Source organism: Colletes latitarsis, chromosome 7 (genome assembly GCF_051014445.1).
Source record: "Colletes latitarsis isolate SP2378_abdomen chromosome 7, iyColLati1, whole genome shotgun sequence".
Classification (NCBI taxonomy): domain Eukaryota; kingdom Metazoa; phylum Arthropoda; class Insecta; order Hymenoptera; family Colletidae; genus Colletes; species Colletes latitarsis.
Genome location: NC_135140.1, coordinates 11,600,134 through 11,627,680, shown reverse-complemented (window position 1 = coordinate 11,627,680; position 27,547 = coordinate 11,600,134). Strand labels below are relative to the sequence as shown.

At 32.6% G+C, this 27,547-nt stretch overlaps 5 protein-coding genes and 1 non-coding gene across 10 annotated transcripts; 4 read left to right on the top strand and 2 right to left on the bottom strand.

The window, feature by feature from the left end:
• Nucleotides 1–9: 9 nt before the first annotated feature.
• LOC143343550 (phosphatidylglycerophosphatase and protein-tyrosine phosphatase 1-like) lies at nt 10–4,824 on the top strand. 3 transcript variants are annotated; one of them, XM_076768532.1, is made up of 6 exons: nt 10–112; nt 239–304; nt 3,702–3,844; nt 4,030–4,110; nt 4,196–4,435; nt 4,522–4,824. In XM_076768532.1, the coding sequence occupies exons 2-6, from the start codon at nt 259–261 to the stop codon at nt 4,657–4,659; spliced, it is 648 nt and encodes a 215-aa protein (XP_076624647.1). In that variant the 5' UTR covers nt 10–112; nt 239–258; the 3' UTR covers nt 4,660–4,824. The 3 variants fall into 3 exon arrangements, with proteins under 3 accessions (XP_076624647.1, XP_076624645.1, XP_076624646.1); XM_076768531.1 differs by lacking the exons at nt 10–112; nt 239–304 and adding an exon at nt 1,290–2,073; XM_076768530.1 differs by lacking the exons at nt 3,702–3,844; nt 4,030–4,110; nt 4,196–4,435; nt 4,522–4,824 and having other exon boundaries at nt 239–1,538.
• Nucleotides 4,825–4,877: 53 nt separating this feature from the next.
• On the bottom strand, nt 4,878–9,518 carry Alars-m (alanine--tRNA ligase, mitochondrial). The gene is made up of 12 exons (XM_076768529.1): nt 9,020–9,518; nt 8,726–8,899; nt 8,292–8,632; nt 7,809–8,087; nt 7,593–7,737; nt 7,359–7,531; nt 6,947–7,275; nt 6,592–6,862; nt 6,109–6,504; nt 5,658–6,014; nt 5,200–5,383; nt 4,878–5,117 (listed from the first exon to the last, which is right to left on the bottom strand). The coding sequence occupies exons 1-12, from the start codon at nt 9,224–9,226 to the stop codon at nt 4,905–4,907; spliced, it is 3,069 nt and encodes a 1,022-aa protein (XP_076624644.1). The 5' UTR covers nt 9,227–9,518; the 3' UTR covers nt 4,878–4,904.
• Nucleotides 9,519–10,157: 639 nt separating this feature from the next.
• Trnaw-cca (transfer RNA tryptophan (anticodon CCA)) lies at nt 10,158–10,229 on the top strand. Its single transcript has one exon. It is a non-coding gene; the product is annotated as a tRNA-Trp (tRNA).
• Thoc5 (THO complex subunit 5) lies at nt 10,210–13,458 on the top strand. The gene is made up of 11 exons (XM_076769033.1): nt 10,210–10,682; nt 10,746–10,883; nt 10,955–11,169; nt 11,242–11,317; nt 11,393–11,578; nt 11,651–11,783; nt 12,003–12,242; nt 12,306–12,408; nt 12,483–12,684; nt 12,775–13,069; nt 13,142–13,458. The coding sequence occupies exons 1-11, from the start codon at nt 10,587–10,589 to the stop codon at nt 13,456–13,458; spliced, it is 2,001 nt and encodes a 666-aa protein (XP_076625148.1). The 5' UTR covers nt 10,210–10,586.
• Nucleotides 13,459–13,564: 106 nt separating this feature from the next.
• LOC143343793 (dynein regulatory complex subunit 2) lies at nt 13,565–15,259 on the bottom strand. The gene is made up of 6 exons (XM_076769034.1): nt 15,119–15,259; nt 14,798–15,050; nt 14,488–14,705; nt 14,022–14,414; nt 13,844–13,954; nt 13,565–13,759 (listed from the first exon to the last, which is right to left on the bottom strand). Exons 1-6 carry the CDS (start codon nt 15,257–15,259, stop codon nt 13,565–13,567), a joined length of 1,311 nt encoding a protein of 436 aa, XP_076625149.1.
• Nucleotides 15,260–21,609: 6,350 nt separating this feature from the next.
• Nucleotides 21,610–27,409, top strand: Glu (structural maintenance of chromosomes 4-like protein gluon). Of its 3 annotated transcripts, none has more exons than XM_076768249.1 (9): nt 21,610–21,736; nt 21,982–22,278; nt 22,346–22,537; nt 22,612–22,788; nt 22,868–23,160; nt 23,240–23,519; nt 23,606–24,202; nt 24,348–26,512; nt 26,750–27,409. In XM_076768249.1, exons 2-9 carry the CDS (start codon nt 22,027–22,029, stop codon nt 26,904–26,906), a joined length of 4,113 nt encoding a protein of 1,370 aa, XP_076624364.1. In that variant the 5' UTR covers nt 21,610–21,736; nt 21,982–22,026; the 3' UTR covers nt 26,907–27,409. The 3 variants fall into 3 exon arrangements, with proteins under 3 accessions (XP_076624364.1, XP_076624365.1, XP_076624366.1); XM_076768250.1 differs by having other exon boundaries at nt 21,627–21,763; XM_076768251.1 differs by lacking the exon at nt 21,610–21,736 and having other exon boundaries at nt 22,003–22,123; nt 22,203–22,278.
• Nucleotides 27,410–27,547: the final 138 nt, after the last annotated feature.

Sequence of the window (27,547 nt, the reverse complement as noted above, 5' to 3'; positions counted from 1 at the left end):
GTAAGTACCAGTCTGGTATTAAAGTTGGTTGTTTAGTGTCGTTATTTCGTGTTATGTAAAAACCAGCATTTAGGATCAATTAAAAGTCACCTTTACTATTATTTTTATGCAGGTATAAACAATATAATGAATTATTAGCTTAAAAATAAAAATATTTTTTGCAACATTATACAAATTTTAATAAAATACGTATTCACCGTTTGATTTGAAATAATTCATATGAAAACTGTTATTACAGAAAATATCTCAAAACAAACGATGTCAGTAAAGGTTATAAAACGCTTCAAAATGACAAATTCAGGAGGTAATGTTATACCTAAATTTCGTGATATATTTCCAGTAGTGGAAAAAGATATATTGAGATGGTTCCCTGGACATATGAGTAAGGGGTTGAAACAAATGCAGCAAGGATTGAAAAACGTAGATTGTATAATTGAAGTTCATGATGCAAGAATTCCAATTTCTGGACATTTTGCTAATTTTAATAATACTTTAATTGGAATTAAGCCTCATATTTTTGTATTAAACAAAATGGATTTAACTGATATGAAGTTTAAAAAGTCTATAATAGCAGAATTAGACAGAAGAGGAATACATAATGTATTATTTACTAACTTTAAAAATGAAATGTGTGCTGGTGCTAAACAACTATTGCCTTTAGCAAAAACGTTAATTAAACAATCAAATCGTTACAACAGAGCACAAGAAAGTTCATTTGCCATAATGATTATTGGTGTTCCGAATGTAGGGAAGTCTTCGCTAATTAATCGTTTAAGAAGTAACAACCTTCGTAGAAGTAAAGCAGCAGCTGTTGGCGGAGTTGCTGGTATTACACGATCTGTATCAACGCGTATAAAAATATCAGAAAGTCCGGACATTTATGTATTGGATACACCTGGAATTTTAGCTCCTGTTATACCAGATACGTACACTGGTCTAAAATTAGCATTAGTTGGTTGTATGCAGGATCATTTAGTAGGGCCAGAAATACTTGCAGATTATCTATTGTTTTGGTTGAATAAAAATAAACGATTTAAATATGTGGAAAAACTTGGCTTAACAGAGCCAAATGACAATATATTATACATTCTTACATATATTGCAGCAAAACAGCAGAAAGTTATAAAAAGGAAAAATTATGATGGAAGTATTATTATGAAACCAGATTTAAGATATGCAGCAGAGTATTTTGTTAGCATATTTAGGAAAGGGGAATTAGGTCACTATTGTTTAGATGTAGATATATTAAAATCACCAACAGAACAAATTTCACAAAAGAAAGATTCTATATAAACATAAAAGTATTTAACATTTTATTATAATTAGATGAATATACTTTCATTTATATGTTGTTTATGTTAAACAACATTGTAAATTTGAGAACTGTAATATTTTAATATAAATTTCTATATTATTATGCAAGTATGTGTAAATTAGAAGAATATATTTAGTATCATGTAATTATTTTTCTGTAATATGTTTAATGTATATATATATATGTACAAAAATAGGAAATCATATTAAATCTAAAAAACAAATTTTAATATTGATTATATTGATTCATAGAAGAATTACACGTAATTAATATGTTTATTGTGTTCATAAGCAGGAAGGGATATAGCTTATATGTTCCAAAAAGCATTATAAATGTTAAAGTACAATTAATATGGACTGATATATATAGACATTTTTCAACAAGTATTAAATAATAATTAAAATTTTAAGAACAATACAGAAATATTTCTAAAAATAAATATAAACTGATTACCTTGACTTAACAATCATAAATTACTTGTTGATTGTTAGATCCTAAATCTTAAAGATGCATGCAAATATGCGCGCGCGTGTATGTATCATATAAAATGATTTACAATCAAATTTACTGAAAATATTTTGGTTTTATTTTTATTTACTTTAAATAACATTTTTCAGATTTAAAAAGATTATAAATGTTGCAAATATTATTGTCACATTAAAATTATTGTATACATTATGAAAGTCGAACATTATAAATCTCCATTATGGTCCCACAATATACATGGTGGTTTAGAATTAATGGTCCTGTAGCTATTCGTAAGTTCTAATTAAAATAAGCGAAAGATGTTAGTTTAAAAGATTTAGAAATCTACAACTTTTGAGTTATAAGAAAAATGTTTATTCTGTTAAAACAGATGTTTAAACTATTTCCGTTCATTTTTACGTGTTTCTTGAAATATGCGTACGTAGAAGAATGCCATTTTAACAATCGTACGATAAAAACAAATAACTTTCAAGATTACATTAAAAAGACTTTATTGACTGAAAAAAATATTTCTTTATTATATTCGCTAAGAAAACAGATAAACTTTGAAATTTTAATTAATCGACACCTTTAAATGATGAAAATCAAGAATATCAATTTCTTGACTGAGGATTCGTTAAAAAGTTATTAAAAAATTAAATTCAAAAATTTCAAATCATTTAGAAAATATTATTTTTGGTTGCGGGGGTCAATTACAATCATTTTTGGTGAATAGACACCCTCGAAATCCTGCGCATTTTCGAAAAAAAAATTCAGTACGGGCGGAATTTTAAACGTTAATAACTTATTAACGAAGCCTCCATCAACAAATTGGTATTCTTGATTTTCGTCTTATTTTGGCCTCTAGAATCTTCCATTAAAATTTTTCCCAGGGGTGACCGAACACTCTGTATATGCTCAAAGTCAAGGAATTTTAGAACACCTTGTGTATCATAAGTACTGTTACTTTTACTTAGCATTACTACTTTCCACAGTAGTAGATTCATTTACTTCTTCGAATACTTTAGCAAATCAAATTTGAAACATTTTTTTGAAGATATACAGTGTGTCTTGTTTAAGTGAGTACAGCAGGATATCTCAGAAGGAGTTGTAGTTATTAAAAAAATGTTTGGTAAAACGAGCTACATCATGTAGTATTAATTGTTTTCTTATGGGTGAAGTGGAGGAAATCTATGCCATATTTTTTTCTTCGAAAAGTAACAGTAGGCACTGAAACAAATCCAAAGAGTTGTTATACGATATTATTCTAAGTTCGGTAAAGGTAAATCGTCATCTTATATTTACGTTCTGGATCGGTCGGGGGCCGATAGCCAGTCAGCCGCTGTTATGTAGCATCAAATTCGTCCGTATTAAATAATTTTTCACGCGCTTCTTTCATTAATTCTTATATGTTCGACAAATCAGTTTAGCAATAATCCTTAATTCCTGTTTATGATATCATAATTGCTGTAACTTGATACGTACGCAACCAACGCTGCTCAGCAGCCGCTGCTGGCTGTTGGTCGTCGACTGATGCAGGACACAAGCCAACAAATTACCTTTATTGAATTAAAAATAATATCGTATAGCACCTCTTTGGATTTGTCTCAGTACCTGCTGTTACTTCCTAAAGAAAAAAATATAGTATTACATTTAAGAAAATTAGACTCCGCTACTCCACAAAAAAACAATTAGTACTACATGATATAGCCCGCCCTACAAAACAACTTTTGTACGAACATTTTTTTAATAACTACAACTCCTTCCGAGATATTCTGCTGAACTCAAACAAGACACCCTGTATATGAAATGATTACGAAATAAAATTGAACTTTATACCAAAGTTTAAATATTATGTATAATTTATACCAAAGAAATTGTTAAAAAATTGGTAAGATTTATTTACGAACTATAATTGTAGAAGCGATGTTTGCCAGATTGACATTTTATCCTACGCTACTTTATAATGTATTAATGGAAAAAGTTTCGTCGAGAAATTGGTACAATAGAATTGACGAGGTTGTAGTGTTAGGTGCTTTGCCGTTTCGAAGTATGACCAAACAGGTATGTACTTATGCGTTGTAAATATGTATTTATAAATTTATTGCCGTTTGTATCTTAATTAATAGTAACGATATTTAAACATATATTGCATTTAATATATTTTATAACTTATATTTGGCAAAATATAATCATAATATACATGGCGAAGTATATATTAATTATCTAAAAACTGTTTAAAATTTTAGTTAATAATTGAAGAAAATATCAAAGGTGTTATTTCAATGAATGAAGACTATGAATTACGATTATTTTCAAATACTGAAAGGGTATGAAATAAAGCAATTATTTAGTATATGTCTTTATTTAAAAAAAAAAAAAACATTACTTAATATATCGTGTATATTTTTTTAGGAATGGAAAATGAATAATGTAGAATTTTTGCAACTATCAACAACTGATATTTTTCAATCCCCTTCACAAGAAAAATTACAGTGTGGTGTAAACTTTATTAATAAGTTTTGTAGAACACCAAATGAATTAAATAATTCTAATTTTCCTGATAAAAACAACTACCAAACTGGTAGTGTTTATGTACATTGCAAAGCAGGAAGAACACGTAGTGCAACATTAGTTGGATGTTATTTAATGATGGTTAGAGAATGGAATACATATAGATCACATTTTTTAATGAATTTTCATGTAGTCGTTAATATGATTAAAAATAATATATTTTATAGAAGAATCAATGGACTCCAGAGGAAACAGTAGCATATATGAAGAAAAAAAGACCCCATATATTGCTGCATACAGCACAGTGGGATGCTCTAAGACTATTCTACAAGAACAATGTAGAAAATACAAAGTTACAGAATTAACTAAATTGTATTTAATTGTTATAATTGAAACGAGACTATATCATTATTTTATAATAGTAAATAAACGAAATGATATTTTAAGAAATTATTATTTGCAAATTGTATTCAATCTATATTAATTTGTACAATAAGATGAAAAAAAAAATCAATGAATACAAGAAACCTAATCAAACATCATTACAACTTACTTTTACAAAATTTATTTTTAAATTAATAAATATTTACAATATAATGAAATATAGAATTTATATTTTCTTTATATGTATAGATGCAAAAGCTTTAGCTTGCTCAACTGCTTTGTGTATTACGGATTCTTGTAAGGTATCTGAAATACTTGTAGTCGTCATACTAGCAATTAAAAGTGGATTAAAACCTTTAATCGGACCGTAATCTGTATTAAAAATATCAAGAAGTACTTTCATCCATACTTGTGCATTAAACATTTCAGACGCAATTTCCTGTAAAGAATAATTGAATATTAAATTTGAAGAATTTATCACTGAAATTTAGAAGAATAATTCGTCTATATTTATCGTATACCTGAGGTACGTAACATCGTGCTCTCACTGTTCCATTGTGATATAACATAATCAGTGTTGGTATATTTGAATAAAAAGATACAATTTCATGAAGGGATAAATACATGGGATTTTGATATAAACAATGAACGATAAAGGTATTGGTTGTATTAGTTATACCTTTTATATCCATAGTTAAAGTAGACCTTTGAAATAATATGTATATATATATTAATATTAATATTAATTAATTTGTAGGCGAGAAGAAAAATTTCTCAATAAATTTGTCACGCAATATTAGAGAAATTATTTAATTTTTTTTTTATATCAGAATATCATTTAAAAAGTTAATTTGCATGCTGATTCGTTTAAGAATTACTGTTTAATGCCATAAAAGAATTAGCTGTTTTGCAATATACAAAAGTAGATTTATAAACTCTAAGTATTTTGATGTCACCATAAATAAAGTACAATACTTACTTTTCTATTTCTTTTGCTTGCACCCAAGCATTTTTATTTAAATCGTTTAGTTTCATTAAACATTCTTCTTTAATAAGATACGGTATTGGTGTTTTTCTATCATCATTAGTTATATCATTTTTAATTTCTTGACTTATTGATTTGAAAATGTCATATGCAAGCTTTTCAGTTTTCAATTTTTGTTCCAGATTTAATATTTTTCGTTGTACATTTTCACCTTCCAATTTAGCAGATGTAGCAAACGATCCTACAGCCGCTTTAATATTCAAATTTGCTGATCCTTTTGAAAAATAATTTAGCAAACAAAAGTGTTTCAATAATCCTGTATTAGGTACATGTGTACCACAACATGCTTCTCTAAACAAAATTTGAAATATCAGCTATTGCTAAAAATAAAAATAAATACAAAGAGAAGTAATCTTTTATATACAGTTATTTTTTCACTACCTACTTTGATTTCAAGTTATTAGAGTGAATTTCCACAACTCGAATTCCTGTATAAGGGTAAATTTCTCCTGGTATTAATGTTATAAAATCTTCGGATAATAACTCTAACGAATTCACGATTTTTGTTGTAACAGGAACATCGGCCTGTATAACACTATTGATATTATTCTCAATTTTTTTCAGTTGTTCAAATGTAAGTTTCTCCTTAAAAGAGTTAAACTGAAGTTTCAAAGCATGTGAAGAAATATGAGAATTTCGTGAATAAACTACTTGCATAATTTGCTTTAATGATGCATTTAACAAATGTGCCCCAGTATGATGTTGCATTATTCCAATTCGAAGTTCTGGATTAATAGATACAACACAGCTGTCACCAACTTTTAATTTTTCATTTGAATATCTAAATACAAAATTTGTACAATCATATACTTTTTTTGTCCATTACTAAATTATATGCAATTATTTAAAAATTTTAATGAATACATACTTTGAATTACTTTGTGCAAATTTTCCAAAGTGTATAACATAATCATTAATCTTTCTCACATTAATTATGTTGAAAATAAGATCTTTTATACAAATAATACCGCTATCTGATGTTTGGCCGCCCTCCGTGGAATAACATAATGTTTTATCTAATATAATTCCAATTTCATCTTCTTGATCTGATTTCGTATTAGAATCAACAATTTTCTTCTGAATGTTTGAACATGCTTTTTCATTTGTAATTTCGTTCCCTCTATTTAATATCAAATTACCTAAAATAAATTAACAATATACATTTTTTATCAATTAAAACTTAATTGGCATTAAATATGCACAAGTTAAGCATCAACTTTTACCATTTACAATCAACCCCACAATTGTACTCGCAATCGTAGGAAATTGGCAATTATTCCCATTGAAAACATACTCATATTTAAAAGTGTCATCAGTTTTAGGTATTTGATTTTTTTCAAGTAATTCTATGATTTCTTTTGCAACTGCTTCACTACTTTTTTCTAGTCCAATTTTTGATCGATACCTAAGATTTTGTAACTTATCTTGGAAAGCTTTTTCATCAAAATGTAAAGATTCAATGTTTGCAAGTTCTTTTATTGTTTCCACACTTAAACCATATGAATCGTACAAATTAAAAGCAACATCTCCTGATAGCACTTTGGTATCTTTTCTGTAATACCAAAAGGTTTTTAAGAAATACGTATTTTCTAAATTTGTGTTAGCATGTCCATAATTTTGTTTGCTGGTACTTACAAATCTTTAAGTGTATGCTGCAGGTACTTATATCCATTTAATAAGCCAAAAGACATCCAGTCAGTGACTGCTACCAGTTCAGGACGTATCTCAACCATTTTTTTCCAATCTTTACCAGAAGTATTTTGTAATTTTTTAAATAAATCTTCTTCAAATTCTATTATCTTCTGAACCTAGTTACAATTGTATTACAAAATAAATTATAAAATCTTTTGTTAGCACATTTTATATTACCTTTTTAAGATTACTTTGTAACTCTGGATAAACATCGCCCAAACTGTCTGCTACAGCATATGAAAGTTCTGAAAGTATTCCTCGCTTTTTAAATGTTTTCTCACCTATATCAATTGCTTTTCTTATTATTTTTCTAAGCTTATTACTGAAAATGTTATTAACTATAATAATTCACGGCAGTTACTATATCGAATACGTAGGTCAATGCCCTTGTACCTTTCCTCTGGTATCATTCCATCTGCTAATGCTACAGTGATCATTCTACTATGATCTGCTAATATTCTGTATCCACTGTCAAGTTTACTTTCATCATTATGAAATTGTCCTTTATATTCTGGTGTTTTTGCAAATTTTTGAATAGTTTTAAAAAGTGGTTGGAAAATATCTGTATCATAATTTGATTTCTTTTCCTGTAATAGAGAAACTAATCTTTCAAATCCCATGCCTGTATCAACGTACTGTTTCGACAATGGTACTATAGTACTATCTGTTAACCTAATATAAAAAATAGAAAAATTAATATTCAAAATTATATAAGTTTAATAATTAATGCATGAAGTTAATCATACAAGGCCCATACACAATAGAAGTTTACAGGTTTATTTGTGGGCAAATTACTTTTTGCATCGTATTACAAAAATATTAGTTCACATAATTAAAAAAAGTTTCTTTTTGTGTTATTTACTATTTATTGCATACCGTTCGTATTGTATAAAAACTATGTTCCATAGTTCTGTCAGATCTGTATAACCCTTGTTAACCCGCATAGATTGATTTGCTATTTGTTTTGTATGATCTACATGTATTTCTGTACAAGGACCACATGGCCCGGAAATACCCATTTCCCAAAAATTATCTTGCATCCCAAATGGTAGAACTTTATCTTTTGAAACGCCAATACTTAACCAAATATCTTTACATTCTAAATCTGGTTTTAATCCTAACTCTTCATTCCCACCAAAGTATGTTACATACAAACAATCTTCTTTAATTCCATAATGTTTTGTTAATAAATCCCAAGCATAACAACAAGCTTCTCTCTATAATATTGAATTTATATTTAATACTCTATGTTTGTAAAATTTATATTCAAAAGTGTATAAAAATATTTTAAAAAGACTTAAGGTAGTTACCTTAAAATAATCTCCAAAAGACCAATTCCCTAACATTTCAAAAAATGTATGATGATAAGTATCATTTCCAACTATATTTAGATCATTGTGTTTTCCACTAATTCTAATACACTTTTGTGAATTTACAACTTTCATTGTAGGTGGATCATAATAATCTAAGAATATTCCTTTAAACTAAACAGAAACAAAAAAATTTAATCAGTAATATTTGTTATAAATACATTAAAATTATTTATGAAAAGTAAACATTACTCAATGATAGATATTATATAAAATTATAAAATCTATGCATACTTGGTTCATGCCAGCATTAACAAATGCAATTGTTTGATCGTTAAGTGGTGTAACAGGACTTGATCGAATAAAAGTATGTCCCAAATCTTTTTCAAAATAATTCAAAAATTCATTTCTAATCGACTTTGCACTTTTTTTAATTGCATTGGAGGTACTAGAACTGTACGACCGTATCAATAACAAAGAATTCATTATGTAGGAATGCATTAATATTTATTTAAAATTTTCCATAATTTCAAGAAAAGTAAATTGTTAAATATATATATTTCTATCTGATTAAACAAAAAAGTTCTATGTTCATTAAATAATTGTTTCACTCAACAATTCGAACACTTTTTTTTAAATCATTTATAGATTAAACTTATGGGATTGCACGTAATGATAGAGTGCATAATGACCAGGAGAGTGGAGATGATCATGTACAACACCACTACTGTATAACAAAACAAGACATTACAAGTTGTAATTTACACAAATCCCGTGAAATCCCGTCGCGATCGGGTCGCCGTCTCGCTCTCGCTGTAATACGGATGAGGGCGCCACACATTTAAAAATAACAGAACCGGCACTGTACTGGCACACTGGCACCGCACACCGGCACGCGAGCATCGATATGCGTTGCAACTTGCAACTTGCACTGGACATCGATTTCAACGTCGTTACAACTCCAATCACACAAACGTTGCTACTTTTGCTACAATTGGCCAAGAAACGGCAGAAAATTTTGTAATAAAGATGCACATATTTCATTCCACGTTGTAAATTTTTTACTTTTGTCTTTGTAGTTCTTGTTAGAGGTGTTCCATAATAACTCATCTTTGGACCTCATTAATTAACATGAAATACTACAAAATATGAACTTATACGTTCTATTCTTTAACCGTTTACATATTTATCTTTATTCTTTTGGAATTAGTATCTATTACTTCTGTAAATCCATAGATTTCATAGAAATATGCATAAATACTCTGTAATAGAAGATTACTTAATGGTAATATAACATAGAATTTAAAATAATTATAAAGCGTTTGAAATGTAGGTTCATTAGAATGTTAAATGATACATTATATGTATTGATTTCTAAATATTACTGTAATGTGAAACAGAAATACCAGTAACAAAGAAACTTTAACAAGAAGACTCCGTGGCGCAACGGTAGCGCGTCTGACTCCAGATCAGAAGGTTGCGTGTTCAAATCACGTCGGGGTCATGTTCTTTTGTTTTTTGTTATTCCCTCATAAAAATGTATTTTTTTGAAAAATAAAGACAACTTATATGTAAATTAAAATATTATTAGGATGTAACAAATAATACATTGATTGATATTCTTGAATTTCTAGCTGAACTGAATATAACCTATTTTACTACCATCATATTGTGTACACATTATTTATCAATACCGATGTGCATGTAAAAAAATAACAAATAACAGTCTTTTAAGATAAGTTTTAATATTTACGGTAGCGATAATAATATACCTATTGGGTTTCGAAAACATAATCGTAGAAACAATATTAGATAAGTACAAGCGAGACGTCTACGTTGCCTAAGTGTTAACAGAAAGAAAATGGGTAAAGAAAATGATTCTGATAATTCGAAAAAAAGAAGAAAATCGATTAGTGGAAATTCTGGAATATCGCTTAAAGAAGGAGATATGTATAAGGTATAAACGTTTATTTAAAACAGTTCTTTTCGATAGTAAATCAAATTTTTTTTTAATATCTAGGTTATAATCAGTTACGAAGAGAAGGAAGCTATAGAAAGATTGCCGGAAAATGATTCTGAAAGTTTTCTGTCGACCTGCGACAGTATACGTAAAGCTATGAATAAAATAGCAAAATTGAAAATCAATGGAGATACGAATGTTTGTATTTTGATCAACAAAATCTATACTACATTAAAGTTAAAGTAAATTGTAGAATTGTATATTTTCAGGCCCAAGATGAGATACGCGAACTTCAAATTCAAACGTCATTAGCATTTATCGAACTTAAGAAATTAAATAGAATGGAAAAGTTTCGAACAAAATTTGCCAGAGACTCTCTTATATCCTCCAAGAGCAGTGTCGATAGTAGGCATTTACATTTACAAAATTTATTATATGAAGTGATGCACTTAAAGAAAGAAGTTATTAAATGTCTTCAATTTAAGTAATTGTCCCCTATTCTGAATATTTTATACAATTCATTTCCCATGTGCTGAAATAATATAATCATTCGTAGGTCTAAAGATGAATTGATACAACTTGTATCGGAAGAAGAATTTCATAAGCACGCACCTGAAAATATATGTAGACCAGTATGAAAAATATTAAAACTAGTTAAGATGAAATGTAATACCTATCTTCGTCGTATTATAAGTAAATATTTTTAGGAAATAACAAAACATAATCCTCATCAACTAAGATTAGCACGTTTAGAATGGGAATTAACGCAGAGAAAACAACTGGCTGCTTTGTGCGATGAATTGACAGAAAGTAAAAAAGCAGTAGCCTCGAGCATCGAGTCTAAACAATCTCGATTAGATAATCTTGCACCACAGCTTCATTCGATATTAGAAGTAATTGTTTATACTTTTATAATATAATACTATTTTAAATAATTAAAATTAAACTAAATATTCGTTTTCTAGGCAAGCAAACCGCTTCAAGAAAGTCTTGGTTTACCATTGGACAAGATTAGACAAGAACATCATAAAGCAACGTTACTTGCATCGCCATTGTATGTTCTTTATGCAAAAGCATCTGCATATAGAGATGCATATGGTATGCTTTATTTTGTTAGAATTATACTATCTTTACATAAAAGAGTGTAAACAAATTTTCGACGTTTTTTGTACAGAGTAACTTTCTAAGAGTCTTACTATCTTTATAGCAAAGATAAGGAGTCAAAGTCTGGTGAAAATTGTTTTCTAAAGATAATAATTAATATGACAAGTCCAATGAAATTTAAGAATATATTCACCTATAACCTTTCCTATATAGATAACACTATAATAGTAAAAGTGGAAGGTGACGAGGAAGAAGCAAAACGTGCAAATAACCAAGACGGATTACAAGAATCTGATTCAGATCCTGAATTTTTATCCGAAAATGTCATAGAAGAAACACCTGTACATAAAAAGAGGCATCATAGATTATCTAGAGAAGCTAGACAGGAAGAAAAGAAATCAAAGTTATTGCAGAGACATCCCTTAAACGTGAAGATAGTTATTAAACTGAAAAGTTAGTATCGAGAATAATTAGTGGTTATAAAGATTAAATATTTAAAAACTCTAATATTTTCAGACGAAACGAAATTAACGTTACAGTTTTTTTATATAATGTTTCTGAAAGTGGTTACTGTAGAATCAAGATTAAAAACTGAAGGTGTTGGAGGAATTAGCACTGGGTATAAAATATTTTCATCTGATAACTATATAAATATTTGTCACTTTCTAAAAATCTTGAAATTTTTGTTAACAGAGACATGCTCGTATCAGAATCAATTTTACGAGAGTTGTATCCGCGGGATTTAGGATTGGAGAGTCCAAATCCTGCTAATTACTATCAATTAAGCCGACATAATTTGGGTCAGTTTTCGACGCTCGGATTGGGGATCCCGTATAAATGGGCGCAAAGAATGGCTGGTTTGCATTTTATTTCATCTGATATTCGTGAACAAAAAGTACGAAACTTTTGATGCAGTATCTTAAAATATATCTCATATTAAATTATTTCAAAGTACTTTTAATGTATCTAATTATATAAATTATAGCACACAAGTTCCGAAGTAACACAAGATAGCGTTGACAGCGTGCTAAGGGAAATTAAAAGACGCGTAAAGGCAAGGTTGGAGTTGTGCACAGAAATCCAGCAATTAGAGTCTGGAAATTTGCTAATTTTTACTAGTGCGATTGATGCTCTGCCCCAAAAACTTAGTACAATTTTACAGAAATTTACAACAATATCGTGGAACAGTTATTCCACTTGCACTAACCCTGCCTTCCAACAGCAAGGAATAGTGTCTTCGCTGGACATATTTTATGAGGCTACGCTTCGACGAGGGAACAGTAAGATATTTTTAAACTATTTAATATATATAAATGTTTATTGCATCGTTTAATGTACAATATCTGTTATAGATGAATTAATTGCAAGAATAGCTATTAAGCCAGACTATCCAAAAATTGCACCAGTATTTAACATTAGCGTAAGTCCTATGGTACCAGCGTCCGTAGATATATTGAGAGATATTGAAAGAGAAGTGAACGTCATGTGGATAAAGCCGCCAACGTTGTCTGCACAACTACAACGACTAAGAGCATGTTTTGATATTTATTTGGAAACAGAAGGTATGATACCGAAAGAAAAAATATTTTTCCATCCTGTAAAAGGTCGTACTCGTGCCAGACCATATAAATATTTAGAATTAGGCGGAGGAATTTTTATTCATCGATAATTCTATATAATATTGAACGACACACAAATGCATTTATATTTTCGAATGGGAACACCATTTGGTAACTATTCGTAGTCACGAAAAGTAATTTTAATGTATGAACTGTTTAAATTGAATTCGAAGCAAGTGAAAACATTGCTGGTACCCCAGAGACTGTTATAAGATATGTTTGTAACTTGTATCTTAATCTCTCATTCCTTGAACACAGATTTTTACATTTCTTTTCCAACAAAATGTTGTTTGCTGTCATATGATTATACTGTTCCCAAAATATATCAATTTTATTAAACGAGCTAGAAGTCTGAAATATTTTATTTATTTTAAAATACTATTAAAACATTTTTGTACTATACCTTATACTAGTGTGAAAAGATTCGATATATACTGTATCTTGCATAGAATATTTGTTCAGATTAAACAGGAATGGCTCCAAAGCAGAACACATTGCAATTATTTCAAGGATTATGGAACCCGTTTTCATACTTTTTCGCAGTTTCTACAAATGAAAAAAGAATACTTTTTTATACAAAGAAAACTATGATACGATAAAATGTTTACTTTACCAATAAAACATCGTTGCTAAGTACGATCAATTTTTTTAATCGAGAATAATCTACTACTTGAATTGTAGTAAATTGTTGTTTAATATTTTGTATCTTCTTCTTTATATCTGTATCTTTCGCTTTATGTTTTGCAATTTGCTCTTTCCTCTTAAACGATAATATTTCTATATCGCGTTTCAAACTTTCAACAACATTTTGTAATTGTAAATGTACTTCTGGATACTGTAGAACGTGCTGTTGATGAATATTTTCTTGTTCCCTTAAATACTCGTATTGCTTTTTTTTATCCTTAGTCATTCTTTCATATTCAGTCAGTACTTTATTTAACTGCACCCAAATGTTATCCATATTTACAAACGATTGATACACTAGATTCGATGCCACATTGTTCTCCTAATATTTAATAAATTTACTTTTTAAACATTGTTTGAAAACTTACTACCACGTTCTAAGTTAATTTTATTACCATAAATAAAACATTATGAATGTTAATAGCATTCTGTGTCTTTGTAATAGACTGTTCATTGCTTAAATTATTATTCCTCTTATTTATATTGTTTTGAATTTCTTTGTAGTTCTTGTTCATACAATTTTGTAAAAAGTTTAATTCGATTAAGTTATTTGACTTGATGTCGTTTAACTTGTAGGTATCGCGTAATGTTGCTAATTTCTCTTTGTATTTTGCTGTATTACATTAAAAAAATTAATTGTATTCGTATATTTATGAATAGCAATACAAAAATTAATTATTGCGTATAGTTTTATTTAAAAAATACCGATTATATCGTTGATTAAAATAATATGAACTTCTTGTAGTTTCCTATGATCTTCGTATGCTATTTTCAAATTGTCGTGTAATCGACATATTATTCTATTCTTTAACCTTACCACTCTATCGAAAGATTCGCAAAGGTTTTTTACATTATCATAAATTTCCCTAGACTTTATTTGTCGTAAAACAAATCTCCATTTCTCATTAATCTTGGCAATATTTAATCTAGAAAAAACTTCTTCGCGTTTCAATTTATTCTGTAACAATTTATTGTTAAAAACATTCTAATAAAACATTAATTTATTCTTAATAAATTGCTCAGTACTTTAGTAAAAGTTGCAATTAATTGCTGTTTACGTCTTCTTGCTTCTAATTCGGATTCAGCACGAGATTGCATATAACGTGCACGTTCTTCTTCGTTCATTTTGGCAAGTTTATTGCCCTTGGTTTTTCGTTTTCTTATCATTTTACTTCTTATCACAATACAAATTTTCAAAAATACTTAATTAATAACTTAGTTTTTTATTATATAATACTCAAAATCATTTGTTATTTATAGTATTGTAATATTATTCCAACAATACAAGATGTGCCTCTTGTCTTATTTATACCTAATATGTTTGATCAATACTGTTAAGGAAGAATATACATTTGGAGGGATATACAAACTGGTAAAATTAAAACACTTTCCAAAGCGTTGAGCTTTGAATATACGATGATCGTTCTCTGTACAGCTTTCGAACCTACAAATGTACTCATAAAAATACTGAAAGTAATATAAACTCTTTCAACTGCCATAGTGCAGTTATATGCCATTTTTGAAGTTATTTTCTAAAGTAATTTATTTAAGCTTTCGTTATTATTTGGATTAAAATCGTTTAAACGTTGCTATAACAATTCTTCTTCATAAATTCGATGAATTGCTTACAACGTTTTTTTATAAGAACTCCATATTTGTTCTGTAACAGCATATGTATATACCTCGTATATACCTCGTCTATAATTTCAAAGAATTCTATGTGTTCTCATCATTTTTACATTTCTTTTCCTCTCCCCATTATTCCCTAAGCTATAAGAAACAGTGCCACCTCTTCGCAAGACCATCAGCATTTTGGAAATGTTCCGGGCACTTTGGAAATCCAGACGGCAAAACGTCCAAGTTTGTCGTGAAATAGTTCGTTACCATCAACGCTACATGGCGCTTATTTACCGACCTCAAGCCCTCTGGTGCTAAAACGCCCAAGTTTGTCGTGGAATAGTTCAAATCGTCCACGCTAGATGGACTTCGCGACAAGCTTGGGCTTTTTAGCACCAGAGGGCATGAGGTCGGTAAATAAGCGCCATCTAGCGTTGATGGTAATGCACTATTCCACGACAAACTTGGGCGTTTTAGCACCAGAGGGTTTGAGGTCGGTAAATAAGCGCCATCTAGCGTTGATGGTAACGAACTATTCCACGACAAACTTAGGCGTTTTAGCACCAGAGGGTTTGAGGTTGAAAAATAAGCGCCATCTAGCGTTGAAAATAATGAACTATTCCACGACAAACTTGGGCGTTTTGCCATCCGGATTTCCAAAGTGCCCGGGACATTTCCAAAATGCTGGCGGTTTTGCGAAGAGATGGCATGTATCTTATAGCTAAGAGAATAATGGGGAGAGGAAAAGAAAGGTAAAAATGATGAGAACACATAGAATTCTTTGAAATTATATTATTTATTGCCATAGATTTACATTATACAAAGCTTTAATACACATATATCATGTCAGTAGTTGTCAACGAAGGTCAGCAGTGATCAGTAATGGAAAGCAGAGGCCTGTAGGAGAATTCAAAACGATGATCCCCCCTGGACTGAAGAAGCATTAGCTAATCTAATAAAATCCGCGTATCCCCGGAGATTTAATCTTGACGACATGCAAAATGAATTGCGGGACGTACAGCGTCGCGATCACGAAACGATCGAAGAATTCGGCTATCGGGTACATGGGATTTTAGATCGTGGGATCCAGGCGGCGCGCGAAAGTTTCGATCCGGAGCAATTCGTCGGGATCAAGGCGTTGCTCACGGAAAGCGCGGTTCGTGATTTCCTGAAGGGCCTGCAAAACGATATTATCGCGGGGATACTATCCAAGGATGATTTGCAGGATCTAAAAACGGTCATCAGGTCAGCCTCCAGAATAGAAAGCCTAGTCGGTTTTACGCGTATCTCGAAAACCGCGAACACCCCCCGGGATCGGCCCAGAATACTTAGGATAGGAGCAAACGAGCGAACTTGTCTCCGTTGCGGGAAAACCGGGCATTTGATCGCAGATTGTCGGCACGAGGCTAATAATCGATTTCACAGGCACCAACTCATCTCCTTTCTCCCTAAACCGCGAACTAGGGACGTAACATATATGCAGAGATGCCAGATTCAGCACCCGGTGCCCTACTCACGCATGGAAGATCACGCGTACGTGAGCTCGTGGAGTTTCGGAAACCTGACAAAGGCAAAATGACGCATGCCTTCTTTCTCGATTATTCCGAAGCTGCCCAAAGTAATTTCGGTCCGCCTCGTGGGAGTCGGGAGAGAAAGTCTCACATTTGCCTTCTCGTTCTTAACAACTGAAATCCGACCTCCCATCAACGGCATACGATTCGGAATCTCGACTGCCCAGGTATTTTTACTTGCCTTTTCTAGAGTTCATTACTGAACTCTGCAAATTACTCCTGGTTTCTATTTGCCTCTGATGACCTCTGATGACCAGTACTGACAAAAGTACAGAACTCCCGACAACTTTTGACACCATACAGCGAGTGTTACTGACTGCTCCTGATTACTGCTTGCCTCTGCTGGACTCTGCTGACCATTGTTTATATTTCTGACAACCTATAACGATTACTACTGACTTCTGCTAACCTCTGTTGGTCTTTGCTGATCTCTGTCAGCGTGTGCTTGTCTCTGCTGAACTTTTCTGGCCTTTGCCGAACGCTACTGACCACTGCAGGTATTTCTGATAATGTGTAACGATTAATACTTACTACTGCATGCCCCTACAAGTCTCTGCTTGCCTTTGCAGGTTTCTGCTTGCCAGTGCATGCCTTTGCTGGCCTCTGCTGAACACTGCTGACCACCCCTGATGCTTCCGACATCGTATAACAATTACTACATGCTATTGCTCGCCCCGGCTGATCTCTGCTTGCCACTGCATGCCTCTGCTAGTCTCTGCTGACCGCTGCTGACCACCCCTGATGCTTCTGACATCATATAACAATTACTACATGCTACTGTTCGCCCCTGCTGATCTCTGCTTGCCACTGCTGGACTCTGCTGACCATCGCTGATATTTCTGACAACCTATAACGATTACTACTGACTTCTGCTAACCTCTGTTGGTCTTTGCTGATCTCTGTCAGCGTGTGCTTGTCTCTGCTGAACTTTCCTGGCCTCTGCCGAACGCTACTGATCACTGCAGGTATTTCTGATAATGTGTAACGATTAATACTTACTACTGCATGCCCCTACAAGTCTCTGCTTGCCTTTGCAGGTTTCTGCTTGCCAGTGCATGCCTTTGCTGGCCTCTGCTGAACACTGCTGACCACCCCTGATGCTTCCGACATCGTATAACAATTACTACATGCTATTGTTCGCCCCTGCTGATCTCTGCTTGCCACTGCATGCCTCTGCTCGTCTCTGCTGACCGCTGCTGACCACCTCTGATGCTTCTGACAACATATAACGCTTACTACTTGCTACTATTCGCCCCTGGTGATCTCTGCTGGCCTCTGCTGACCACCGCTTATATTTCTGGCAACGTAAAACGTATGCTGGTCTCTGCTTGCCTCTGCACACCTCTGCTGGCCCCTGTTGACCACTGCTGACCTTTGTTGACAACTCCTGACATGATGTATATGTATTAAAGCTTTGTATAATGTAAATCTATGACAATAAATAATATAATTGCAAAGAATTCTATGTGTTCTCGTCACTTTTACCTTTCTTTTCCTCTCCCCATTATTCCCTTAGTTATAAGAAACCGTTTCTCTACTTAAAACTGGAATTCCAAAGTGCCCGGAGCGTTTTCTGAAATGCCGGTGACCTTGACCCATTTTCGAAACTGGGTCAAGGCCAAATCCTGATTCCCAAAGCGCCCGGAATTTTTCTAAGATTCGATGGCCTTGACCTACTTTCGAAATTGGGTCAAGGCCATCCGGATTTCCAAGTTGGCCCGAAGATTTCTAAAATTTCGAATGGCCTTGACCTACTTTCGAAATTGGGTCAAGGCCAAAGCCGGATTCTCAAAGTGCCCGAAATTTTTCTGAGATTCGATGGCCTTGACCTACTTTCGAAATTGGGTCAAGGCCATCCGGATTTCCAAAGCGCCCGGAATTTTTCTAAGATTCGAATGGCCTTGACCCACTTTCGAAATTGGGTCAAGGCCAAATCCAGATTCTCAAACTGCCCGGAATTTTTCTAAGATTCGAATGGCCTTGACCCACTTTCGAAACTGGGCCAAGGTCAAGGTCAAATTCGGATTTCCAAAGTTCCCGGAACATTTCTAAAATGCTGGTGAACTTGCGAAGAAGGTGGTACGCATCTTATAGGTAAGAGAATGATTTGGAGAGGAAAAGGACGGTAAAAAATGATGAGAACACATAGAATACTTTAAAATTATATCATTTATTGTCATAGATTTACATTATACAAAACTTTAATACATATAAACATATTATATTATATTACATCATGTCACAAGTTGCCAGCAACGGTCAGCAGTGGTCAGCGATGGTCAGCTGACGTCGGGAGATGTTGGCAGAGGCCAGCTTAGGTCGGGAGATGCTGGCATAGGTCAGCAGAGGCTGGCAGTAGCCAGTAGTAATCGTTGTACGGTGCCAGAAATATAAGCGGTGGTCAGCAGTGGTCAGCAGCGGTCAGCAGAGGCCAACGGAGGCCAGCAGAGGCATGCAGAGGCAAGTAGAGTCCAGCAGGGGCAAGCAGTAACAAGTAGTAATCGTTATACGTTGTCGGAAGCATCAGGGGTGGTCAGTTGTGGTCAGCAGAGGCTAGCAGTGGCAAGCAGAGTCCAGCAGGGGCAGGCAGTAGCAAGTTGTAATCATTATACGTTGTCAGAAGTATCAGGAATGGTCAGTAGCGGTCAGCAAATGCCAGCGGAGGCCTGTAGGAAAATTCAAATGTACATGTAGTCGTACCTTGTACCTCGTACTTAAAGAAGGTAAAAAGGTGTATAACTGGATGAAACAGTTTTATGACATTACCTGCCAACCAAGTTAGCCACCAGTAGAGGGATGTAGAGACCAGCAGCGGTCAGCAGAGTCCAGCGGAGGCAGGCAGAAGTCAGTAATAATCGTTATACGTTGTCAGAAGTAACAGGAGTGGTCAGTAGCGGTCAGCAGAGTCCAGCGGAGGTAGGCAGAAGTCAGTAGTAATCGTTATACGTTGTCAGAAATATAAGCGGTGGTCAGCAGCAGTCAGCAGAGGCTGGGAGAGACTAACAGTAGCCAGTCGTAATCGTTATACGTTGTCAGAAATTCCAGGAGTGGTCAGCAGCGGTCAGCAGAGGCCAGTGGAGACCTGTTGACGGGAGGTCGGATATTAGTTGGATATTAGAGCGAGAAGGAAAGTGTGAGCCTTTCTCTTTCGACTCCCACGAGACGTCCGAACTTACTTTGGGCAACTTCGGAATAATCGAGAAAGAGGGCATGTGTCAGTTTGCCTTTGTCGACTTTCCGAAACTCCACGAGCTCACGTACGCGTGATCTGCCATGTGTGAGTATCGCACCGGGTGCTGAATCTAGCATCTATGCACGAGGCTAATAATCGATTTCACAGGCACCAACCCACCTCCTTTTTCCCTAAACCGCGAACTAGGGACGTAACATATATGTATATCTAGTGATTTTAGTCAAAAGTGTTTAACAACCTAACAGCGTACAATTTTGTTTCCATGCAGAGATGCCAGACGGAGCCCCGGGTGCACCAGGGAAGTAGTACTGCTAGTAGCACCCCAACTTTTCCCATAAAGATTTGTGTAAATCTGTTTATTGATTTATTTATCGGGGACCATAAGCAAATATTACCATAACGATAATTACAAAATGTATAAATTGTACCAGTCACCTAAATACAGTAATAACAACAGGAACAACAATAAATATATTATATATTACCATAAACTAGTAACATATACCTAGACTTCTCTACTCGTAAAAATTTTATAAATCCAAGTTCATAAATTAGTCTATCATATAGCACTTATGTAGTTCTTAACATTTAAAAAAATATATTACAACCTAGAAGAACAACACATTTTAAATTACTAATAAATTTAGAAAATTTAGAGAATAACTTTTGATAAATGTTTTCTAGAGCTTATTTTTTTTTGATATTGCGAGTTTAGTAAACAATTTATTCATAAGTTTGCTGACAGTTTTCGTCACTTTTGTAGCCCAAATACGATGTGTAAAATTCTGACTAATAAAGATGATAATCAAAATCCTTTTGACGATTATTTGCCTTTCAGACGAATAGAATTTTGTTTTCAATTTAATTTTGTAGCGTCGAGTGCCATGCATTCGAAGTTTCTACGAATAGGTTATCATTTGCAATTAACATTCTATAACTAAGATTACATTCTCAATCCTTTATATTCGACTTACATTATAGTGACGTTTCACTTTTAACGACGGTACTTTGTTTATAAATATTGTTACAAGTTGTTCACGTTTTATATTCAAATTTTGTCGAAACAAATGTCAGCGCATCATAATTGGTGATTTTTCGTACGTTACAATTATTTCAAATTTAAATTTAACATGGCGTCATCTTCTCCCCTCTTTTTGAGGCATAATAAGTAAAGTGTTTTGAAACTATAATGTTATTAAATATTTTTAATACTAAAATAATGGTAAAATCCATCTTCGCATAAATCGAGATTGTGTGCACGAAGTATGTTTATCGTTTTTATGACAACATGTAAGTTATAGAGAATGTGGCGGGAAAAAATATAGATTATTGTCTTTTATTATTTTTCGTTGTACAATATAGCATTTTATTTTATTTAGCTTGGTTTAATGATTTCTATAAACTGTGCAAAGAATATTATTATAAATTAACAAAATGTAGTTTCACGCGAAATATTTGTGTTTCTAACCTCTGGTTGTTGAATATTATGTTCCATTAATTTTATGTAGGTTTTGTAATGTTAACGAAGAATATACAATACATTGATTATTAAAATGGTTGAAGAAATGGAAACTCGTCAGAATGTTCCCACGGAGAGGATGGAGGAGAGGATTGATGAAGACGATGCAGCAATGGACACGGATGAAGAAGGTGGATTAAAAGTTGATAATGATATATATATACCTCCACCTCCCAAGTCTATCAATAAAGTTGACATTAATGGTCCTAGGCTTATGATTACAAAGATCGTTAATGTAAATTTTAAAAGTTACTGTGGTACGCAAGTCATTGGTCCATTTCATAAGGTAAATATTGAAAATTCTAATAAGTATTTTTGGTAAATTAATAATACAACCTTCTTGCTTTTTGCAGTGTTTTTCTGCTATTATTGGTCCAAATGGTAGCGGTAAAAGTAACATTATCGATTCCATGCTATTTGTATTTGGATACAGAGCTAGTAAGATTCGATCGAAAACATTATCAGTGTTAATACACAATTCTGATAAACATCAGAATATAAATAGTTGTACAGTGTCTGTGCATTTCCAACAAATAATTGATAAAGTATGTTACACATATTACGTCAGTATTCGAATAAAATTTTTAATGAATTTTTTAATGTAATAACTCTGTTTTAGCCTGGGGCAGACTACGATGTTGTCCCAAACAGTGAATTTATTATATCTCGCACAGCATTTAAAGATAATTCATCGTACTATCAATTTAATAAAAAGAAAACATTGTTCAAAGAGATTTCCAGGACTTTGAAATCGTACGGCGTGGATTTAACTCACAATCGTTTTTTAATTTTACAAGTATTCACCATGATGTTTTATAATGTAATTTTATTTCTGTTATAATTTCATGTTACTTTACATAAAATTATTATATTAGGGGGAAGTCGAACAAATCGCAATGATGAAACCTAAGGCACAAAATGAACACGACTTTGGAATGCTCGAATTTTTAGAAGATATAATTGGAACAGTACGTTATAAAGAACCATTACAAAAATTATCAGAGAAAGTAGAAGATTTAACGAACTATAGAGTCGAGAAATTAAATCGTTATAGAATTGTTGAAAAAGAAAAAGCTGCTTTAGAGGAACCCATGCAAGAAGCAGTACAATATTTACGACTAGAAAACACAATAACAAAAATACAACATCAGCTTTATCATTGTAATAGGTACTTTATTATTAAACCAGATGTTTATCCCTCAAACTATATAATATTTGAATCTGATAAAAAACTTTTATTTCAATAGATTTGAAACTATGAAAGAAGTATCAGAGTTCGAAAGTAAAAAGACCGAAATGGATAAAGATTTATCGGATCTTATGAATAAATTGAAAGAAATTCAGAATGAAGAAAAGCAGAAAAACAATATAATTGCAGAAAAAAATAAAAAGTGGGATAGTTTACAACAACAAAAGGATGAACTTTTAGCAAAATTTGATAAAGTTCGAAAACAGGATGAATCCCTTCATGCAGAATTAGTGGCAACAAACAAACGACGAAAAGCCAACATTGCAACATTGAAAACAGTAAAATTTATTTTATTATTTTTAATAACAAATTTTATACGATTATGTTTTAATTTCGATATTTAGTGATCGAATGTTGTTTTCAGGAAAAAGCTAAAATAGAAGAATTACGCCAAGTACCTGGAAAAAACATGCGTGATATCGAAGAATGCGAGCAGCAACTTGAAACATATATAAAAAATCAAGCAAAACTAAAAGAAGAATTAGAAACATTGGTGGATGGGGTACGTGAAAAGGTCGAGCCGCTATTGAAAGAACGTTCTAAATTTGAAAAAGAATTAATGTCTTTAAGGAAAGATGTCGATGAAGCGCAGGCAACTTTCAATATTGCCCAGTCTGAACTGGAATTATATACGTCCGTAGAATGTAGGGAGAAAGAAACACTGGAAATGTTCAAGAATTCTTTGAATTCGACGGTGAATAATCTAAAGGAGAAAAAACAACAGCTAGAAAGCATAGAAATAAAAATCTCAAATAACCAGCAGAACTTAGCAAAGGTTCAACAGGAATTCGAAACAGTAAAAAGTAGAGAGATTGAAATGACTTCGAAATTGAAGAAGATGAGAATTTCATTCGAGGAACAACAATCTGCTATGAGAGCAAATAAATCAAGAAACAAAATTCTAGATAGCTTAATGCGGGAGAAAAGGGAAGGAAGAATTACTGGTATATACGGGAGACTGGTAAGTAAATAAGGAATTACATTGTGTATTCTTTTAATTAAATAATATTATATTAATAAGGGTGACCAAGAACACAGGAACGGCTCTGCCCTAATATGTGGACTTTATATTTTGTATTGCATTTATTTGTGTTTTTTACATACAGGGTGACCTTGGTGCAATAGATGGAAAATACAACATTGCAATTTCAACAGCTTGTGGTCCTTTGGACAATATTGTAGTTGATACCGTAGCGACTGCGCAAGCATGTATAACATTTCTACGGCAGAACGATATAGGGCGTGCAACGTTTATACCATTAGAAAAACAGCAACATTTGTTATCACGATGTGCACAAAAAATACAAACTCCCGAGAATGTTCCGAGGCTTTTCGATCTTATACGCGTCGAGGACGAAAGAGTATTGCCGGCATTCTATTATGGATTACACAATACGTTAGCGGCAGATAATTTACAGCAAGCAACGCGTATCGCGTACGGTAATAAACGCTTTAGGGTAGTTACGTTGAAAGGTGAATTAATCGAATTGTCAGGTACAATGAGCGGCGGAGGAAGGTCGGTAATGAGGGATAGAATGGGACAAAAGGTAGTGACGAACGAATTGTCCGTTGTAGACATTGAACGTTTGCAGTCAGATTTAGATAAAACGTATGAAGAGTGCAATCAACTTAGGGTTAAATATCAGTCTTTAGAAAGTCAGATTTTTACGCTGAATACGAATTTAAAAGGTATGGAAGTTGAAAGGGACAAGTTGCATAACCAAGTGAAGACGTCACAGGAACAAGAATCATCGTTGCGAATGCAATTGAAGATTCAAGAAAAGAAAGTCGCGAATTCGGTATCCGACCCGAAAAAGGTTAAAGAATTAACGGCGAGGAAGAACGCCGCGGAAAAATCGCTGGAAAAAGTGAAGGAAAATTCTGAATCTATCGAGAAGAATGTTGCACGTATCAATGTGGAGATAGAGGCAATGTCGGGAAATCGTGTAAAAGATCAGCAGAAGAAGATATCTAATTTGTGCAAATCGATCGATACAATTAAAGCCGAGATTTGTAAATTGCAAGTTGCGATCAAAACGGCCGAGAGGAACGTGTTGAAGATAGAGAAAAACATAGACAGGCTCGAAAATGACGTGCATGATGGCGAACAAAGACTTCGGGATATACAAAAAGAAAAGCAAAAGTGCGAAGAAGAGGCGAAGGAACTTTTGAACGAAGTCAATAAACTTTCGGACGATCTTTCGGAAAGAGACGAAATTTTGCCGGCTCTTAAAGAAGAATTAAACGCTCTGCGAGACCGAGAGAATAAAATAAAAGCAATTAAAATCGATCTTGACCAGAAATTGGTAAAGTCTAATTGCACGATTAAGGGATTGAAGCAACAAATTCTAGATTACACCAAAAAAATAGCACAGTTAAAGCTTCAACCAATACCTGACGAAAATCCAGAAGAATTGAAAGAATTAACGGAAGAAGAACTTCTGGAATTGGATAAGAAAACTATTTCAATTAATTTAGAGAAGGCGCAGAAAAAATTGCCCTCAGAAATTCCTAGCATGCAGCTTATCGCTGAATATAGAGAGAAAAATGCATTGTGCTTGAAACGTGCCGCGGATTTGGAAGAAATAACGAATGAGCGTAACAGAATACGAGATATTTACGAGACAGCAAGATGTCGTAGAATTCAGGAGTTTCTTGCAGGTTTTACCGTGATTACCGACAAGCTGAAGGAAATGTATCAAATGATTACGTTGGGAGGTGACGCCGAGCTGGAGTTAGTTGATTCTTTGGATCCTTTCAGCGAAGGAATTGCTTTTAGCGTAAGGCCGCCTAAGAAATCTTGGAAAAACATTTGCAATCTCAGCGGCGGTGAAAAAACGTTAAGTTCTTTGGCTCTTATATTTGCGTTACACCATTACAAACCAACTCCTCTGTACTTCATGGACGAAATAGACGCCGCTCTGGATTTCAAAAATGTTTCGATCATTGGTAATTACATCAAAGAAAGGACAAAAAATGCACAATTTATAATTATATCCTTGAGATCGAATATGTTTGAGCTTGCTGATTACCTTGTCGGAATATATAAAACGTACAATTGTACGAAGAGCGCTATCGTCGACTTAAGGAAGTACATTGGAAACCCTGGTATTTCTCAGTCAACGCAGATGACTTCGAAAAATATTTATCCGTCTCAGCTACAAAAATTCTGTATACAAAGTCGAAACGAGGATAGGTGTGTAACACAGACTATGGACAATGTACAAATAGCAGACAAGAACCAAGAAACAAATGAAAATACATTACTTCCGTAAGTTGAACAACATTTCTTAAATTTGTTAATAATTCTAGTCTTCAAAGTAGTTTTTTTTTTTTATATTTCATCAGAATGATTTTACAATCACAAGTTTCGTCCAACGTTTTTGATTTCTTGTTAGGATTAACTTATACATAGTTTAACGAATCACGTGACAAAAAGAACTTTTGTTTAAACCAATGAAACAGATACGGTAATGCTTGAAAATTAAATTATTATTTTTTTTTTTAGTTTGATCGACTTACACCTGTGCCCAACACCGACGAAGTCATCTGTACAAAATAAACGTTCTGAGAAGAATAATATAATAGACTCAGGCGAGGAGAATATTGATAAACAACCTACGAGGAAAAAACGTCGAATATCAAACATAGAAGCGAATACTTAGTTTAATATTTGTCATAGTTAATTTATCTTAAAGTTATTTTTCATATCAGACCGTAACATATAACGTTATATATAAGCACAATTAATATACAATTAATTTTAAGTTATAAAGTGCATTCAAATAGTACGAGTATTTTTTCTGTATATTATTTACTTTATTCGCGAAAATAAAGGATTAGATTTACGAAACTATGACCAAGTGACTGAATATTATAAAAGTGGTTTGAATATTATAAATATTGCTATGAGCAAAGTACTTTATTTCACAGTCACTTGCGAAGCGTTGACATTATTTTGTATTCCAATTACTCGTTTAACATTATTTTTAACAAATCCGCAAGCAATTAAATCTGTAATTTTATATTAAAAGTCATAAAAAATGCGCTCGTTAAAAAATAATATACAGATAGTTTAGATATTGTTTGCAAAAATGTAAAAAAAAAAAAACAATATTTTTATATAAATTGTAGATATATGTCAAAATATAATACTGCTTAAAATTTTTTTTTAGTTGTATGAAATACTGCATGATCTCTCATAAATCCTTAACACTCTTTTTAACTTCAATCCATATTTCCAATTTTTGAAGATCTATCTATTGTTTGTATCGAGATGTATTCTGTAATCGTTATCAATCATCGC